The sequence below is a fragment of the Lissotriton vulgaris genome, chromosome 6 (assembly GCF_964263255.1).
Source record: "Lissotriton vulgaris chromosome 6, aLisVul1.2, whole genome shotgun sequence".
Lineage (NCBI taxonomy): Eukaryota > Metazoa > Chordata > Amphibia > Caudata > Salamandridae > Lissotriton > Lissotriton vulgaris.
Genome location: NC_141694.1, coordinates 728,879,893 through 728,899,575, shown reverse-complemented (window position 1 = coordinate 728,899,575; position 19,683 = coordinate 728,879,893). Strand labels below are relative to the sequence as shown.

At 45.9% G+C, this 19,683-nt stretch overlaps 1 protein-coding gene across 2 annotated transcripts in view; it reads left to right on the top strand.

Moving 5' to 3' along the window:
* Nucleotides 1-19,683, top strand: part of HSF2 (heat shock transcription factor 2) — a 313,721-nt gene that overhangs the window by 156,464 nt on the left and 137,574 nt on the right. For both annotated transcript variants that reach the window (XR_015296626.1, XM_086926719.1), the window contains exon 5: nt 13,439-13,514. Coding sequence is in view for 1 of the 2 variants with exons in the window: in XM_086926719.1 (XP_086782845.1) it covers nt 13,439-13,514 (76 nt within the window). In the remaining variant the exon portion in view is untranslated. The remainder of the gene's footprint in view (nt 1-13,438; nt 13,515-19,683) is intronic.

Below are 19,683 nucleotides of genomic sequence, written 5' to 3'. Positions count from 1 at the left end.
GGGCTAAAGATCACATGAAGTCTCATTCTGTGATGTCATGTACATGTGATGTCACTCTCGCTACCCCAGGCATTTTGGTGAAACGACGTCTATGGCTGTGGGCTTATATAATGGCCTTAAAGTGCCAGTCTTGCCTCTTTTTTTGGATCATAACAATGCTCATGCATTTTTTACGAATATCCTTTAGATGTCATCCACACACACAATTGACAATTTTGGTTTTCTCCGCTTTAGACTACATTTCTTTTACTGGTGTTCTTTGTATGCCTTCCGCTCACCCACAGTCTTCCTTTCTTTACCTTTCCATTTACATGTACCGTATAATTTCAATCCATTATATCTAATGCCAATCTACAACTTTCCTATTTAAAAAAAACTGAATTCTTTTATTTCTCAGGTTTATTTAGGTATATTTTTCTTTCACCAACTGAATTTGCAGCTCCTTTTGCTCTGTTATTTATTGTTCTGAAGCACACGTTGTGTTTATCTTTCCTGATGTGCTTTGATGGAGGATTAAGAGCTTTGTAATGATGGGTTCGATGGAAAATTGGCTGCTATTGGGTTGGGGCAGTGGTAGAAAAAAAAGAATGCCCCAGGAAATCTAATAGTCTGTGACACAGTTAGAGAGAATATTGTGGCCTATTCTGAGGTCTAGAAGGATGAAGGGGGCTGAAGGGGCTTGGGGAGGAGCTTTGCTTGATATAATGCAGAGCCATGGCTGTTGGTGTGTGCTGCCCTGTACCTGACATAATGATTCACACATGTAGTCACGAGATCCTTCTACTTTTCTTTGTATAAAGTGCCATGAATGTTACCCTTTTGTATTGTGTTCGCTGGCAATGAATTATAGACAGCGGCAATCGGTAAATGTGAATTTGCTTCTTGAAAACTAATGACAAGTGTACAACATTTCTTTTTTTACTATCCAGATAACTGTCCCCGCAGCTATACATCATGTTCTTTTAAAGAATCCAAAGTTCAAAACTATCTTCGTCATGGTAGGATTACACTGCTGTTAATTGACCTTAAATTTAACTCAAGACCGCTTTCTCTCAGTCAATGGCCCTTCTTTCTAACAATTGCAAAAACCACAGTTGATGGACAGAATGCAGAACAATGTCATATATTCACCCCAGTACAGAGATCTGGGCCTAAATCCATCTTTTTTTGCACTCCACACCACCCCAGTACAGGCATGGCCATATGCAAATAAGTCTGACCCTGTGCCTCATGGGAACAGTCCAGCCCGAACTGCCTAGCCATGCCTTCCCTGGACCGGAAACAAGCTTCAGAGGACCGCTTTCTGGCATTCCAGCCGTCTTCAGCCTGGCTTGCTTGAATCCAGTGGTGTGGAGTGCATCGGACTCACGTCTGAGCATACCCATCCCACTCGGGGTGACAAATGCAAAAACCACAGTTGATGGACAGAATGCAGAACAATGTCATACATTCACCCCAGTACAGAGATCTGGGCCTAAATCCATCGTTTTTTTGCACTCCACACCACCCCAGTTGAGACATGGCCATATACAAATCAGTCTGACCCTGTGCCTCATGGGAATAGTCCAGCCCGAACTGCCAGAAACCGGTCCTTGGTAGCTTTTTTCCGGTCCAGTGAAGGCATGGCTTGGCAGTTCGGGCTGGACTGTTCCCATGAGGCACAGGGTCAGACTGATTTGCATATTGCCATGTCTGAACTGGGGTGGCAGAGTGGGCTAAAGAACGGTGATGGATTAAACCCAGATCAGTTGACTGGGGGGGGGAGTGCTTGTATTGTCAATGCTCCGTCCATCATTTCCTTTGGATTTTCTTTGTTCGCCATAAGTTGGCAGGGTATGCTCAGACGTGAGTCCCTTGCTCACTTTGCCACTGGATTCAAGCAAGCCGGGCTGAAGACGGCTGAAATGCCAGAAACCGGTCCATGGTAGCTTGTTTCCGGTCCAGGGAAGGCATGGCTTGGCAGTTTGGGCTGGACTGTTCCCATGAGGCACAGGGTCAGACTGATTTGTATATGGCCATGTCTGAACTGGGGTGGCAGAGTGGGCTAAAGAACTGTGATGGATTAAACCCAGATCAGTTGACTGGGGGTGAGTGCTTGTATTGTCAACGCTCCGTCCATCATTTCCTTTGGTCCCTCTTTCTAACAACCCTTTACGCCTGCCCAGACTGTATAAATGATACTAATACTATGCCTGAAATACAAATGTTCCAATGTGTTTCAGCAGTTTTTAGCTTCCACTTTTGATTTGTCAACAGATTTATGGTTCTGTCTTCTGTGGTTTATGCATCAGTAATTCCCCGATGTAAAATACTCGAGAAAGGCCCATGTTACTCAAATTTCCACAATAAAATAAAAATGGTAAATAAAAAATAAAGGTTTCTAATGTCGAATAATTCTGGCACACATCTGCTTGTATTTTTTTTTTTTAAATCAGTTTTTATTAAATATACATTTTTAAATTTTTCAAGCATACATGAGCTGTGCAATTGTTCAATTCGTAGTTGCTTGTTACATATAATTGCTGGCAAACGTTTCGACTTCATACATATTTGTGACAGGCTTATCAGCAATTTGTCACTGAGTTTACAATCCCAGTTTGAATCACTCAGTGCTATTTACAATTGATAATCTACTGCATAGATTATTGGTTGGCACAACCCTACTAAGGTTGTTACGGTGCGTGCGCTTTGATTGCATAGTGCTCAGTATATCTTTAACTGTGGAGGCGGGTTATAACGGAACGGTGACAAATTAACACATAATAGGGTATACATCTGAACTGTGAGACTAGCTCCTGGACGCCCCATCGTATCATTCCTGAGATTGGCGCAGCTGACTAGCGTTTTGCAGCGATTTTTGGCCTGCTATGGGGCATTCATGCGGGTACGTGTTTTTCCCCATCTTCCTAGCGTGTTTTTCTCCGTACCACTTACTTTAAGTGGTGTGAGTGTTTAAGGCACAGCATCTACTTTAGTCGGGGTCTGGCACACACTTGCTTTTTACATCTTGTACCAGCTGAGCAAGTAAGTCCCTGCCTAACTTCCGTCTTATTTGTTGAATAAGTGTAGGTTGAACTATGGGCAAATATCTTCTAGGAGGTTGACAGAGACGTGTGATTCTGTCCTGAACTGTGTGTGATTTGTGGGAGTTTCCAAGTCAGTCAGACTTCTCTATTCTCCTGTGTACCGTCAATAAACACGGAGAGCAGCTCAGAGTCCCAAATCTCCAGCAGAAGATTTGAATTCGGGAGGGTGAAACACTGAACAATAATATTTTATCTTTAAGAAGAGCCAGAAAGTATGGGGAAGTGGAAAAGAGAATTGATGATGTTGAAAGGGGTATTAGAAAGACATGACGGATTATCTGCTAATTTTGAATGCTACCCAAATGTACCTGTAAGATACCCACAGTAATGTGGAAAGCCAGGGATTCAGGCTTGGCAGTTGCACAGTTCTCCTGGTGATTACGAATTTTTTACCTGCAGTTTCCTCAGGGGATTTTGCCTATTTTTAACAGCCAAAGCATCTGAATGAGAAACTTTTGATCTGTGGCGTTATTATGATGCGCATACTTCTGATTGGTCGGTAACTTGTGCTACCAGCCCATTCAGGATTACCATGTGACACAGAATTTGCATCCAATAAAGTCTTGGGTACACATTTATTTCTGTCTAAAGCTAGGTACCGTTCGTGAATACAATTTGTAGTATTCTTGTATCTTGTTTATATGTTATAGATGCTTTCTCCACTACCAGTCCAGCTTGTAGAATGTTGCAGCTATAATGCACAAGAGAATGTTGGGATTCTGTGGTCTGAGGTTGACAGTTGACATTGAGCTGAGCATCATGCTGGATGCTCCTGGTGGGGCTGCTTTACCATCTTATCTGCATATCTTCTAATAAACATCTTAACATCATCTTTGCGTGGGACTTGATTACTACATTATTTATGGCGATGAGGGTGGGACCAGTGTTTCTTCCTTTTTGTCTTTCTGACCAGTGTTCCTTCCTTTTTGTTTTCATTGTGGAAGAGAGGGGATAATGTAGTATTCTTGTATCTTGTTTATATGTTATACATGCTTTCTCCACTACCAGTCCAGCTTGTAGAATGTTGCAGCTATGATTCACAAGAGAATGTTGGGATTCTGTGGTCTGAGGTTGACAGTTGACATTGGGCTGAGCATCATGCTGGATACTCCTGATGGGGCTGCTTTACCATCTTATCTGCATATCTTCTAATAAACATCTTAACATCATCTTTGCGTGGGACTTGATTACTACACAATTTATATTTTGTGTGGCTTTATTATGCTCAGCAAATGTCTGGTCGTAAGGCCCAAAAACTTTTCAAGTGCAATCTACCCCTTCAAAAACTTGCTTCAAAGGTAACTGAGGCAAGCATATCCCAACCAATTGCACAAAGTTCCCCTGGGGGTGGTATCTATGTAATGGAGAGTCGACTATCTTCCTCTCTCTGAAAGGGAGGTTGTATCTGGAAGTCAGGGGCGAGTGCCCCTTGTCGGAATTAGGGAAACCTCACACAACAGGTTGGTTCTATGGCTACTGTCACATTCCCAACCGATTGCTTCGTGTCATCATCGGCTTCCTGCTCCTGCGTCAAGCCGGCGCTGCAATAACTGACGGGTAGCACTTAGTGCTACACTTTGTTGGAGATCTTTTATTCCATGGCCGATGTTTGAGTGAGTGTGAGGGGCCCTAATAGTGAAGTAGTGAGCGTGGCGTGTGGTGATTCTAAAAAAAAGTTAGTGTAGTCTACTCTGGGTATTTTATTCTTGTAGCTACCTACTTTGTTAAAACTAAGAGGGGTATGGGATTTCAACCAACCTATGTGTGGGAAGCCCGTTCAACCCTCATAAGTGATCTGGTCGACATGTTTCATGCCATCACGGCAATTCATCAGGACCATAAGGTGCTCATAAACTTAAAAGGGAGCCCATAGTGGGCTGCAGAGTTAAGTGAATACAACCTGTGGGGTCAGGATCTGGAACAGGAGGAGTTCCTGTATCGTTGTCCGCCCTAAGGGGAGATGGAAGAAAAAAAAACAAAACAAATGGTGATAACTGCTTTCTGAGGAGTTATCAAGCAATCCTATTTGGAACATCACTGTCTATGCTTTCACCTGGATGGTGAGTATCTTATTTGCAGACTGAAGTTAGGAAGAAATTCGTGAATAGCATACCATGCGGGATTACTATCACCCATCCTCCCAATCAATGTCAATGAGGGAAAATCTCAATTTCGAAACTTGGGGAATTATGTGCCAGGGAGGGATCTCATGTGGGCTGTTAAAAGATTAAAAACCCCACCAAACGCTTGACAACCACTATTATGACCCTTGTCATTGAAGCTGAAACCAACAAATGGATATCCAGGAAGGAGGCTGATTTCCTGATCACTCCAGAACCCATTACACCATACTTCTACACCCTACCGAAAATTCACAAAGGCACCACACCCGTACCCGGTAGACCAATAGTCTCTGGCATTGGATCGCTTCTTGAGCCCCTGTCTCAGTTCTGCGATGTTTTTTTACAACCCTTAGTGAAAAAGATACCCTCCTACCTCCAGGATACCAGGGATGTCCTGCGACTAATAAACGATGTGGACGGAAGAACAGATGTGGATCTCCTACTGACGTTGGATGTGGAATCCCTTTACACGAATATCCCCCAACAGGCAACCTTGGAAACAGTGGAGTCCACTTTGAGACTTGAGGAATGGACATCCCCTAACCCGATCTTTCATCATGGAGCTAGCCAATATAGCCTTAACAGAGAACTTTTTCAAATATGAATCTGAACTGTTCCATCAAATCCGTGGAACCTCTATGGGTTCGACCTTCGCGCCGAGTGTAGCATGCATCTACATGGCTGCGTTCGAGAAGACCTACATCGACCCTCCAGAAAAAAAACAATTTCGTGAAAATCTTACCCTTTGGCGTCGCTACATAGACGACATTCTGATTTTTTGGAAGGGCAACCGGACCAGCTGTGAGGCGTTCTGTACATGGATCAACCACCAAGATCCATACCTGAAATTCACAGGAACCATCTCCGAAACCTCCATACCCTTTCTAGACCTGACAATTGTACTGGGCCCATCGGAGATTTCAACCACTCTGTATAAAAAGGAAACCGACAAAAACAGCCTTCTGCTCTATGGCAGCCATCATACGAGAGCATTGAGGGACAACCTCCCTTTTGGTCAGTTTTTAAGACTCCGCAGGAACTGCACGACCACTTCCGACTACCATCGGGAGGCTAACCTCCTTCAACATAAACTACAGGAGAGGGGTTACCCAACAAGACTACTTCAACGCTCAGCAAAGAGAGCCCTGAATAATAACAGGGAATCCCTGCTAGAAACGCACACGAAAGAGAAGGAGTACATAATCACTTGCGTAACATCTTACACTAAGAACTCCTCCTTTATCAAGAAAACGGTAAACTCTCACTGGGGCATACTGAACTCTGTCAATCTAGACATCCCACGTCCACGCTTTGCTTTCAAAAGAACTTGCAATTTGAAAGATCAATTGGTCCATACCCGTCCAAAGAAGAATAGTACCCGTCCGCAAAACACACTTTGGGATCTGCCTCCAGTAACAGGACACTACCGCTGCGGCAATTGTGTCGTTTGCCCACAAACTATCCAAATCAAAACTGTCCAACTTTCACATAACTTCATTTGGCACTTGAACAGACATACGAACTGTAATAGCAGCAAGTGCATTTACATGTTGACGTGCCCGTGCGGTCTGAAATATATCGGAATGACAACACGCACAGTTAAGACACGCATCATGGAACATAACAGTAATGTCCGCTGCCACAAGACCCACACTCGTCTTTATGAACATTGCCACCAACAGAATCATGCTGCAGAGGACATACACTGGGTAGTTTTGGAATGGCATCCCTCATCAAATCAACAGGCCCTGTTCAAAATTGAACAAAGATGGGTTCACCGCCTGCATTTAGACACGGAGGGTCTAAATGACTCTGTCCCATGGAACACACTGACCCGATAAGTCTCTATTTGGCTGTGTGCCTCTCGATCGCCTTGTTCGACACCAACAAGGTGAGGGACGATACCACACGGCCAGTATCAGTATCAGATATCTCCCACCCCACATATTTCCGAGAGTGACACCGCATGAATACAGTCCCTGATGCTACCGGGATTGACATGATGACATCACCGCGCTATCATGCTTCCAAACCAGGTCAAGATACCCCCTGACGAATGTGGCATTCCGACATACCAGCAAACAACAATGCCCTGCATCGATCCTACATATTATTCTGCAAATAAATAGCGTCTTCACCAATTGACAATTAAATTACCACACCTCCACGACCAGACCCCGAATCATCAAGCATTTCTGACTTCACTGTCCGTATTCTTAAGCACACACCTTGCAGCGCAACGCTTTCCCGATCCCACTCCAAGATGGCGCCCAGTTTGGCACACTGATAGATATACACCGTCATCTACTTAGACGGGACCTCTGCGCAGGTCCGGAAACGGGTCCCCTAGCAACATCCTGTTTACGCCCCCACCGCCAAAACATGAGATTTAAGGGCGTTGGAAAACCAGTTGCTTCACCAGCTGCTTCATGACCGAGCTTCGCCGGCCATACGGACGTAGGTCTAGAGGTACTTTCTACGCGTGATCAAGGTAAGGGGCTGATTGGGCTCGTGGCTGCCTTCGTACCGATACAGGGACGCTGTGGGCTCTCTGACTATGCCCGCGGATACACTGCCACCGGGGGTGCTTTCGTGGGGGAGTGGCCCTCTACTGGGCTGTGAGCGCGGTCACGGGGAGACTGTGGGGACCGGGAGTCGAGCCGCCGCGGTAGCCACCCCCGTGAGCCATTATGTACTGGCAGCACGCCACCCACACCCACCCAACCCTGGGAACCTGGTGATGTGAGGGGTTGCCCTGCTTGGGCGTGTCCTCTTTAAGACACCGCGGATCTCCACCGGGGGGGGGCAATGTGGGTGCGATGACAAACCCGGCTCAGTCCTGCTGTTCTCCAGGCCGGGCTGCAGTGCATTCTGAGTGGTGCGCTGCCGCGGACTTCCCCGACTGGTTCGTGTGATCCCAGCGGGATTGTCTGTCTGTTTACAGTGTTCCGTTACGACTATGGGCTCAATTGGCCTTGAGCTTGGACCACAGCCCGCGTCTAAAATACCTATTTTCCCTTAACCATTCCTCATCCCTGCAGGTCACAAATTGATTACGCAGGTCCCACCAAAGCAGCCTGGGGAAAACTGTCAACAGCGACTGTGGGTAAGTCCAGAGCTTTTTAAGCTTTTTAATCTCTTAACAGCCCACATGAGATCCCTCCCTGGCACATAATTCCCCAAGTTTCGAAATTGAGATTTTCCCTCTTTGACATTGATTGGGAGGATGGGTGATAGTAATCCCGCATGGTATGCTATTCACGAATTTCTTCCTAACTTCAGTCTGCAAATAAGATACTCACCATCCAGGTGAAAGCATAGACAGTGATGTTCCAAATAGGATTGCTTGATAACTCCTCAGAAAGCAGTTATCACCATTTGTTTTGTTTGTTTTTCTTCCATATCCCCTTAGGGCGGACAACGATACAGGAACTCCTCCTGTTCCAGATCCTGACCCCACAGGTTGTATTCACTTAACTCTGCAGCCCACTATGGGCTCCTTTTAAGTTTATGAGCACCTTATGGTCCTGATGAATTGCCGTGATGGCATGAAACATGTCGACCAGATCACTTATGAGGGTTGAACAGGCTTCCCACACATAGGTTGGTTGAAATCCCATACCCCTCTTAGTTTTAACAAAGTAGGTAGCTACAAGAATAAAATACCCAGAGTAGACTACACTAACTTTTTTTAGAATCACCACACGCCACGCTCACTACTTCACTATTAGGGCCCCTCACACTCACTCAAACATCGGCCATGGAATAAAAGATCTCCAACAAAGTGTAGCACTAAGTGCTACCCGTCAGGCATTGCAGCGCCGGCTTGACGCAGGAGCAGGAAGCCGATGATGACACGAAGCAATCGGTTGGGAATGTGACAGTAGTCATAGAACCAACCTGTTGTGTGAGGTTTCCCTAATTCCGACAAGGGACACTCGCCCCTGACTTCCAGATACAACCTCCCTTTCAGAGAGAGGAAGATAGTCGACTCTCCATTACATAGATACCACCCCCAGGGGAACTTTGTGCAATTGGTTGGGATATAGTTCATTGGGACATGCACACTGGACCCCTATAAATATTGTCCCCTTCCAGTCCCCCTTTTTGTTGTTAACTGAGGCAAGCACACATGAACAAACACAGGGACAGACGCACAAAGGCACACACAGACTCATGGACACACACCTAATAATTTCTTCTTGAGTAGAAACTATGCCAGATCAAGGGAGTCACATACAAAATGTGAACTATTGAGGACTACAGGCTTCCAACTACGTTGAACTAATTTGATCAATGTACACATTAAGCACACGAGTACATATATATGCAATTGCTGTCTGTATAATCGTTGAGCATAACATTTTCCAAAACAAAGGAATACAAACTTTTATTTGCTTCTCGTGAAAAAAATCTATATCTTCTATCTGACTCTTCTCCATAACCACCCATCAAGTTATGCAGCTTCAGCTACTCAGTGTATTTGTCCCATACCATATCTCTGAAAACTACTTTCTCAAACTCTGAAACCCATGAGTGATAACTTTGAGCGTTATAAAACGATTGAATATGAAAAATGTGTAAACTAGAAAATGATTAGAATTCCTTTCTTTTCTTAAAGACCATATTCGGAGCGTGGATATTTTTGAAGGTGGGGATTTGGGTTTGTCCTCTTGAAGGATAGTTACTTTCCTGCTCTGACAAAGACAAGTCACAGAAAATTCTACATGTTTACATTACAGAAAGTTGAAATTTCAGATTGCTCCTTTACTTGCTTTATAAGAAGAAAGTTAAATGTCAATAGTTATGGCAAAACGAATAACCCTGAGAGACTGCGTATGTCCAAATACGGTGGGTCAAAATCCCTGATCTGTATCTCGTCCTAACAGCAGTGAGCAATGAGAAGTCTTGGACCCTACCTTCTCAGAGGAGTGCAGGCCCTGGTGCTATCTGAAACGTTATCCTGATGAGTTTTCCTCTTTCACTGTGTATTTTACTAATTATATACCATATGTTTCATAGGTGTCATGGACTATTGCATGCAAGTAGTGTCACAGGCCAAGTTGATAATCAGTTTTATACAGTAGTATCTAATTAAGATGCCTTGGAATATCTTTTGCCAGCTGCCTTAATTCAGTGGCAGAGCAATATGTCTATTTCTAGGACGTTAATCTCTGTGAGTCGCAAAACTAGGTTGTGTTAGTAACCCTCCCCTGTTTGGGGAGTTGCATTGCAGAGTCCTTAATTAGTAGCCATTGCTATCAAGTAGAGGCCAAACTTGATTTCAGTATTGTGGAGCTTGGTGGTGTTTTCCGGGGTTGGCATGTTTTGCTGTAACAAATTCAGTAAACCTGTTCAGAATTTCTGATACAATACCAGTGCACTTTCTTTCCATCAGCAAAATGCAAGGATCCAAATAATGCTCCTATTTCAGACCACTGTCCTTTGCTTTGAGTGGCGTTATAATGGGTTCAAACCCTTAGCAGTCCATCTGGCAACATATTCATAATATTGAGTAATGCTTGCAGAGTTTTATTACTGGGGACTCTCAGAAGTTTAAAGTTACTAGGGTGAATTTTCCGACTCTCAGGGGTCCCGGAAACGACTGTCCTCCCCAATGGAGAACGTACTCTCACTTCTCCAAGTGTCTGATGCCCAACAATCTCAAAAGTAGAGTCTGCCCTATACTGTCCTTTGCTTGAGTGGCGTTATAATGGGTTCAAACCCTTAGCAGTCCATCTGGCAACCTATTCATAATATTGAGTAATGCTTGCAGAGTTTCATTACTGGGGACTCTCAGAAGATTAAAGTTACTAGGGAGAATTTTTCGACTCTCAGGGGACCCGGAAATGACTATCCGCCCCAATGGAGAACGTACTCTCACTTCTCCAAGTGTCTGATACCCAACAATCTCAGATGTAGAGTCTGCCCTATACTGACTATGCATTGCTTCCTCTTCATTTCATAGACCGAGTGATTTAAAATATTCATCAAGACAACAATTGATGAGTCAATAGACCAATCTGATCAAACAATATTATTGTGCGGGACTGTCTGGGACTTTGTCTGGTGCACAGTCAGGGACTTGGGCAAGGACTGGTGACTGGGTAGATAACGTAAGCAGAAAGAGGAGTACAGTGCTGCCCAGGATCACACAGGAAGTCAGAGAAGAAAAGGGACCCAAAGCTGAATTCTGCGCAAGGGAACATGAGGGCTAAGTCTCAGAAAGGATAGGCACTCAAGAGACGATTTAGCATTCAAAATAACTACACCCAGAACGGACGTGCAAAATATGTATTTATATATGTATGTATGTATATGTAAATATATAACAACATTAACATTACAACAAATGTTTGGTAAAGCATTCGGGAGCTTCACATGGTAAGACCAAAGCTCAGTATGTTTCTCTCCCGCAATTGCTGTTTCAGATTCTGACGGCAAATACCCACATATAGGATATACATGCAAAGGCAGGATTTGTGGAGCTGATGCCTATGAGGATGTTATAAATGTAACTCAAAGACAATTGTCACAATAGACCAGAAACGCCACCTAGGTTGTCAGCTGTGCCCACGGATCCCGGCGATCAAACAGGAACATGCAAGACGGTAACAGCAAGGTTGTTGAACTAAACACAAGCACAATAGATCAGGAGCTAGCAAGGGGTAGTGCTTAACAGGAAAGAAGGGAAACAAGGACACACTTGCCTGAAAGCAAGTAACAAACATACAAGGATATTAGAAGCAAGACAGTAGAATAGGAAGACAACAACTAAGGACTGAAACAGGGGTAATGGGAAGAAAAGCAAGAACTTGGGCAATGGAAATACAGGAGAGCGAATTCAATGGTGCATTAAATAGTACTAGTTCAGAAGTCAAAGAAACCAGGAATAGCTAAGGATCAGGAGTCCAGGTCGCACTGAAGACCGTGCTAATTCAGGAACATGGAATCCTATAGCTCAGGTACAGGAATCAAGGAAACGCTAAAGTCATTGATAGTTCAGGAACAAGGAATAACTACAGCTCAGGAATCAAGAGAGCACTGCAAGCAGTGATAATCCGGAGCAAGAACTATCTCCAAATCAGAAACAAGGAAAACAAAAACCTGGAATCAAGGAATATCAACGCTTGACTGAAGAGAGCTGGCGATTTAAAGAGCTCACAGTAATCATGTGCATCAGATGTGAGCAGGCTAGCAGCAGCCAGCCACAGGTGAGCTGAATTCCTCCACCCATCCTTTGCCCGCAGGGTTGGAGACGATTATATGTAATGGCGTTTCCAGCATGAGCAGACTGGGTTCCACAAAACCCAGCGTGGATTGGGAATGGATGTCAATTCACAAATAGTGTACAAATGGCTGGAAGTCAGGATATGCATGCAGGGGAGTGTCTAAAAGCTTATTAGAACACTGGAAAGTCCCACTATGCGGCTCCCTGGTGGTGGGCACGAGAGCACAGGGAGCGAATCATGACAATTAGGATTTTCATATTCTCCAAAACCAATCCTTCAGTTGCATCCTACATAGTCAATCACGGCTGGCCCCTGAAAGGTTAGATTGAAAAGTAATAAAAGTTTTGTATAACTACCCCTAGAAGATCAGCAGATCCAAAAGATCTTCCACCAAACAATATTTAAAATCCACGGAAATATGTAGACCATGCCACTTGCGCACCACATGTTTTATCAAAACAAACGTGCACGCATTATTCTGCTTCTTACTTGTGCCTTCATGAACAGCACTGCTATCGGAGTGAATTCAGAGAGTGTCGCACTGTACTAATTTATTATTAGGGGCGAAGAAGTTGCTAGCTTGTATTTCTAGGACCCTAAGATGTTTGTGTTTCTAGGCCTCTAAAACTGATGCTGCATGCAAGTTACTCCACTTTCCCTCTTGTCTGCAGCAGTTTTGAAGTCCACTTGTTCTTTGACTTTTTTATTATCATAGTTAAGGGGAATGCCGATTGAAAGGTTCACTGATGTCCAACAATAGAATCTAATACTAAACTGCTATCACATGCTACATGTACCTTTTTATGTGAGAGATGGGATAAGCAAACTATGTATTGTTAATGGTAAATAACTGCTTACGTTTCAGCATTGTCTTTTTGTACCTGCCCTGCATTTTTCCTACATGCACCGGGAAAATAGAAACCACGTTGTGTATAATGCTTTGCCTGAATAGCTTGAAGCAGAATGTAATGGCTGTACTATACTTTCTAACTCACAGGGAAAATGAATCGCTGTGGAGGGAAGTGGGGGAATTGAGAGCAAAACATTCACAGCAGCAACAGGTTATACGAAAGGTAAGCTGCGATTTTCTACTATATACATGTTAAAAACATGCTTTATGTTAAGTGTTCTGCAATCTGTATTTAGGTAAAGCTGTTGATTACAAGACTCATCTGTGTTGTGTCCCCAGACCCCCCCACCCCCTTCCCCCCCCCCCCCAGCAGCCCAACCAACCTATTCGCTATTAGCGCACTGATATCCCTCAGGATGAGTGTAGCGCTCTATAAATAAATTAAGTGATTCTGGTGATGTATCAGTCTGGCAAAGAGTATTTTTTTAAGATTATGATTATCATTTTTTGGGTGATACAACTGGCTAGTGTGCAGTTACAGCAGCACTATACACGTCCCCTGTGATACAGCAAGAAATGGCATTGACATTGCAAAACTTCAAGTCTTATACCAAAAGTATATCAGCATTATTTGTAATATAAAGTCCAAAGACCTTTTTTTTTTTTAACTTGTTTTTATGAAAACTGCTTCCACTGTATCCAGGACACGAACATACGTGTACATTTTCAGTATCATATAGGCAGTGTGCAACCAGTGTTAGTAACATGTCATTCCATGAATACGTACAAGCTCACTATCCGTGAGCGGCATAGCTCATTCAATTTAACAGTGCAAGTTTTCTTTTTTGTTTTTAAACTATAGGACCTACATCCTATGTGGCAAATGAACAACAATCATCAAAACAGGGAATATCAGTTCCCGCCCCAGATCCAATCCCTTGTTTGTGAGTCATGCGTTCATGGCGTGAGATGGCGTATGTGACAGCATTGCTTCGGGGTGAGTTAGAGGGGGCATGGTGCTCTGTGAGCTATGCGCACTCTCTGTCTCTCTCATTTGGTGTTGTGGAAAGTTCAGTCAACATTTTCCCCCATTCCAGGAGATCGTTCTCCGCATTATCGGTCTGCACCGCTCTAAGGCGACAATCCTCAGTTACCCCCCACTCCCGAAAGTCATGCCTCCTGTTTTTTCCACGCTGGTGGTCCTGAGTGTAACCAGTGGATCGCTATCCATCGTTTCACCAGGACCAGTCCTAGTAGTGTAAACTTATAGTATATCCTAGTCCCTTTTTTGGGTGTCGGCAACACTCCCAGAAGACAGTGTTTCATGGAGATTTCCATTCGCACTGCGGTTGCTGTGCCAAGAGATAGCACCACTTGGTGCCGGTGCGGACAGTTCTAGACCATGTGCAGAAACGTGGCGGGGTCTGTGCCACATCATGGGCATGTGGAGGACAACCCTGGGGTGAGCCACTGGGGATTCAAGTATGTGCGGGGGAAGACAAATATGAATTCATTTGAACCATGCGTTGTTTGTTGGTTTGGCTACTTATGGCAGTGCTCTCGTCCACTCGCCATCTGTCAGTGGGGCTGGGAGGTCGTGGCCCCAGCTCTCCCTAACCCTGTCTAGATGTGACCCTTGTCCGCCTTTGATGTCTTATAAATTAAAGGAAGCCCTCTACTGGAACCTGGGTCCAGCAGTGTTACCAGTGTATTGACCTCTTCGGGTTCATCTGGAAATGTCCACATCTCCCTGACGGTGCGTGATATTTTTGCGTACTGTAGGAAGTGTCCTGGAGGCACCTGAAACCAGGCCTGCGCGTCCTGGAATGTCATGAACGTAAGTTCTGGTATAAATCCCCCTGTCTCACAACCTCCCTCGTACCACTTTGAAAGATCCATGACACCCTGTATATTCTGGAAACCCTGCAACCAACGCAGCGGTATGGCATATGGGGCCTTTCTGACCACAAGGTTACTGGTTGCTCCCAAACCTCCATAACCCGGCAGATTATATGCGGGCACGTTTTTGGGACTCTAGAGCCCATCATTAGGAATTGCTGCCGTCGCATCACCTCGCTCCAGCTCCCCAGTAATTCCATCTCAACCGTGCGCTCCCTCATATGCCACTGGGCGTGTATTGCAACAGGCCAGCCATATAATGCAGTCGTAAGTCCCGCAGCCCTTGGCCGCCCCCATCCATGTCTAGTTTTAGTATATCCAATTTGGCTTTGCTCTATTTTCCGGCCCAGACCAGGGAGGTTAGGAGACTATTCAGGGTGTCGAACATCTGCTTCAGGATCTTGCAAAAGGAGTTCTGGAGCACGTAGAGCCAACTGGGCAACAGCACCATCTTTGATACTGCAACCCTCCCCATAACGGACAAAGGTAACTTGTTTCAAAACGCTATTGACGCCCGCAAGCCATCAAGGACCCTACCCATGTTCAGAGCATTTTGGGTCTCTGGCCGATGTGCAATTTGCATTCCTAGATACCTGAAGCGATTGCACATCTAATCCATGCCAACCACAGGGAGATCGTGAGCTGCCCCTCGCGCCAACGCGGCAAGTGGGAAGAGTATTTTTTAATGGCAGTTGATACGGAGGCCCCAAATTAATTAAATATTTCCCGAAGTGCAGGGATCCCCCTTTCCGGCTCATTCATATAGAGGAGAGCATCGTCAGCATACAGGGAGACCACATGCCTATGACCATCTACTTCCACACCCCATGGCGCCTTGTCTCTGCGCAAGCATATCGCCAATGGCTCCAGGGCGAACATTAGCAGGAACTGCGGGCACCCCTGTTGCGTGCCCCTGCCAACTTTAATAGCTTCTGACACGTGTCTCCCAGTCCGCACTCTGGCCATCAGTGCTTAGTACAAGAGTCTGACCCAGGCTATGTACTCGCTTCCAAACCCCATTCTCCGCAGTACTTCCCAGAGGTGATCCCACTTGAGGGCATCAAAGGCTTTTTCAATATCCATGGCAACTACTGCCGCCCTGAGGTTCGTGTCTGCGACCGAGTGGAGGAAATGTGACAGTCTACGCTGGTTCATGTGTGTTCCTCTCCCAGGCATGAACCCGCATTGGTCCTCGTGGACCCATGAGTTCACCACTCTCTGTAGCCTGAGAGCCAAGACTTTGGTGAGTAACTTAGCGTCCACTCCCAACATGGACAAGGACCTCTACGAGGTGGGGTCCTCAGGGTCCCTGTCAGTTTTGGGTAGCATGACTATAAACGATATGCGCCTCATGTATAGAGTGCGGAAGGATTCCAGCCTGTTTAGCCTCCCGCAGTGCATCCAACAGTCTTGGAAGAATGACATCAGCATAAACTTGATAAAATTCAACTGGGAGACCATCCGGGCCCGGCGTCCTACACCTGGCCATCCCCTGCAGGGCTTCCTGGAAGTCCTCCAATTGTAGTAATGCCGCTAGTCCCTACCGCTGGTCATCCGAGAGTCGTGGCAGCGGAACCCCCTGGCAGAAGTCACACCCATCTGAGCCACCGTCACCTGCGCCTCCGCTGTATGTGTGTACTAAGTGATCAAATAAGACTGCATTAACCCCGACCTGCAAGTTTATTGAACCTCCCTCTGGATGGCGTAGTGTAAGAATTAATGGGGGTGGGCGTTCGTGTTTTCACAACCACGCAAGCAGTTTACCTGAGGCTTGGAGTCCCAAAGGACTGAACAGGATGCGGCCAGGGCCCTGGTCGAGGTGGTGACAGCTACCAGATCGGACACCAGCATAGGCTATATTGTGGAGGACAGCCCACAACAATCAGGCCCTGCATGAACTGTCCAACGGAGGACACAGTGCTACACAGTGTGCAGTTATGGGGCCTGTTGGGACGTAGACTAAGGCCTTCACCTTCTTGAGTGTGTGGGTTTGAATTCCAGAGGGAATGCCTTACTTTTCTCTCAATCCCCCCTCCCTGTGTCCGGCAGGGAATACCGGCAGCTATTGCATATGCCCTCGCCCCCGTGCTAGCCCCTTCCGGCTCCAAGGATCCATCCTGCTGCACCTTCCACTCTCTGGGTTGATCTGGAGCTCTTTCTGCGTCGTCCTGCGCGTCCTGAGCGGCCTCTACCAGTTGCACCCAGGGGGTGCGTGAAGGATCTTGCCACTACTCGCCCCGCCTCAGCACCCTTCCCCCTTCATGCACCTCCAACCAGTCCCACATCTCTTCTGGTGTCGTAAAGAAGTGTGCGCGATCCGCATGTATGACTTTCAGTTTTGCTGGGTAGAGAAGTATGTACTGAAGGTCCATTTCCCACAATTTTTGCTGGACTCCGAGGAAGGATGCCCTTTGCTGCTCAACCAGGCAGTTGTCCTCTGGAAAGAGCAGATTTTCCTGTTTTCGAACGCCGGATCCTCTTCTCGTCGTGCTACCCTGAGGATACTGTCCCTATTTCTATAATTGAGGAACCGGGCAATGAGTGTCCTGGGTGGGTCCCCCGGCGGTGGAGGGGCAGTGAGCACTTGGTGCGCTCGATATATAATAAAAACAGAGGAAAGTTCGGCAGTGGGTAGCTCATCCCTTATCCATTTTTCGAGAAAGAGTTCCGGTTCCCTCCCTTCCGCTTTCTCCAGGAAACCTACGAAACGCAGATTACATCTGCGGGACCTCCCTTCCTCATCTTCAGCTCGGCATTCCAGAAATCTCATTTTGTGAGAGAACTCAGTGAGAGCCACTTTCAGGTCCGAGATCTCCTTCCGCAGCTCACTAACAGTTTGCTCCGTGGCTAGGGACTGCTACGCAACAGTGCGAGGTCCGCCCTCAGTAACCCAACATCCTGGGAAACCGCATCTATCTTTTACAATAAAACACAATGGTTCAGCACCCCACACAGTACACAGTAACAATAATAATCAAATCAATAATATGAAGGAATCAATTCAGTAGGCCTTAAGGTTTTCTTTCTTGCTTTTATTCAAAATCTTCATACAAAGCGTAGCCAATGCGTTTCGTCTGAAGGACATCTTCAGGGCTACAACAAACAGATATACAAAATAAACACATATTAAACAAAACTATCTACAATTAAAAACCAAATTTGTGATACATCATAATTACAAAAGCATGATATGCATACTACATGATCCCTAAACATGATTGGCCTACTGACAGGATTTTACAATTTATCCTCTTAATAACAACGAGATAATGAAGAAAAAGTCTGAGAAAAGCAAACGAATTGATACATTCTAGGAGTGTATCGAGCTTATGATTTTTTATGAGCGGTTGGTATTAAGGTTTTGGAGGGAGATTTTAGATAAAGAGGGGGGAATTTAAACTAGGTCTATAATTTAGTCATGACTAGAAATGAGTCCAAGACCTTATCTTACCGAAAGATATTGGGAATATGTCACCAGTTTTTTTGTTCCAAAACATTTTTTGATGCGGAACTTCAAATATTTTGTGGCAATAGTAGCCTATTGTGGGGAGAGATACAATATTCATTTATAATTTATACAGTTACTTACTTAGCTCCGGTTGTGCTCGCGCAGTGGATCTAGCGCTGCCGCGGCCCCCAGAGCAAACCATCTCTTCCTGCCGCCATCTCGGCGAGGACGATGCCCCCTTCTGAGGCCACGCCCCCGACGCCGCCCTACAAATAGCGCTGAATACAAGCGCCCTCCATTAAGATAGAACTGAGCTCTTCAGGCGGAAGCCAAGAGCGTTTTTTACCTAATTTTAAAAATTTACTAATGCATTGATTGTCACTTTAACCTGTTGCACTTGGCACTTAGTTAGCTCCGGTTGTGCTCGCGCAGTGGATCTAGCGCTGCCGCGGCCCCCAGAGCAAACAATCTCTTCCTGCCGCCATCTCGGCGAGGACAGAGGCCACGCCCCCTTCTGAGGCCACACCGCCCCGCCACACCTATAAAATATGTGTATTTTTCGGACTCGCAGCGGGCGAGCGCAGCGGGCGCGCCGTTTGCGCGCCGATGGCGCGCCAAAGGTAAGCCCGTCTACGCCCGTCCGCGCCAGGCCGGGCCCTAGGGCAAGCCACGCTGGCCATCTCATCTCATACTCGTCACAATCTCTCAGAGAGCTACAGCATCTTGCCCCCCCGCTGTCTCCTAATACCAACCGCCGTATACACACAGCCGGCCTTACGCGCCCTGCTCTACACCCTCCATGCGGACGCACACCTTCAGTCAAACCGACCAGGAACGCTACTTCCATCAGAGTGTCCTATTTGAACACCCGTTCTCTAGTAAAACACTGAGGACATTTTCATCCTGTTCTCTAATAACAACTCTGACATACTCCTGCTTACGGAAACATGGTTAACGTCAGAGTCCCTCCCAGATATTTTGGCGGCCCTCCCCCCTGACTACTACATTCTCCATGCCTATCGCCCCGGTGACCGGCCCGGGGGTG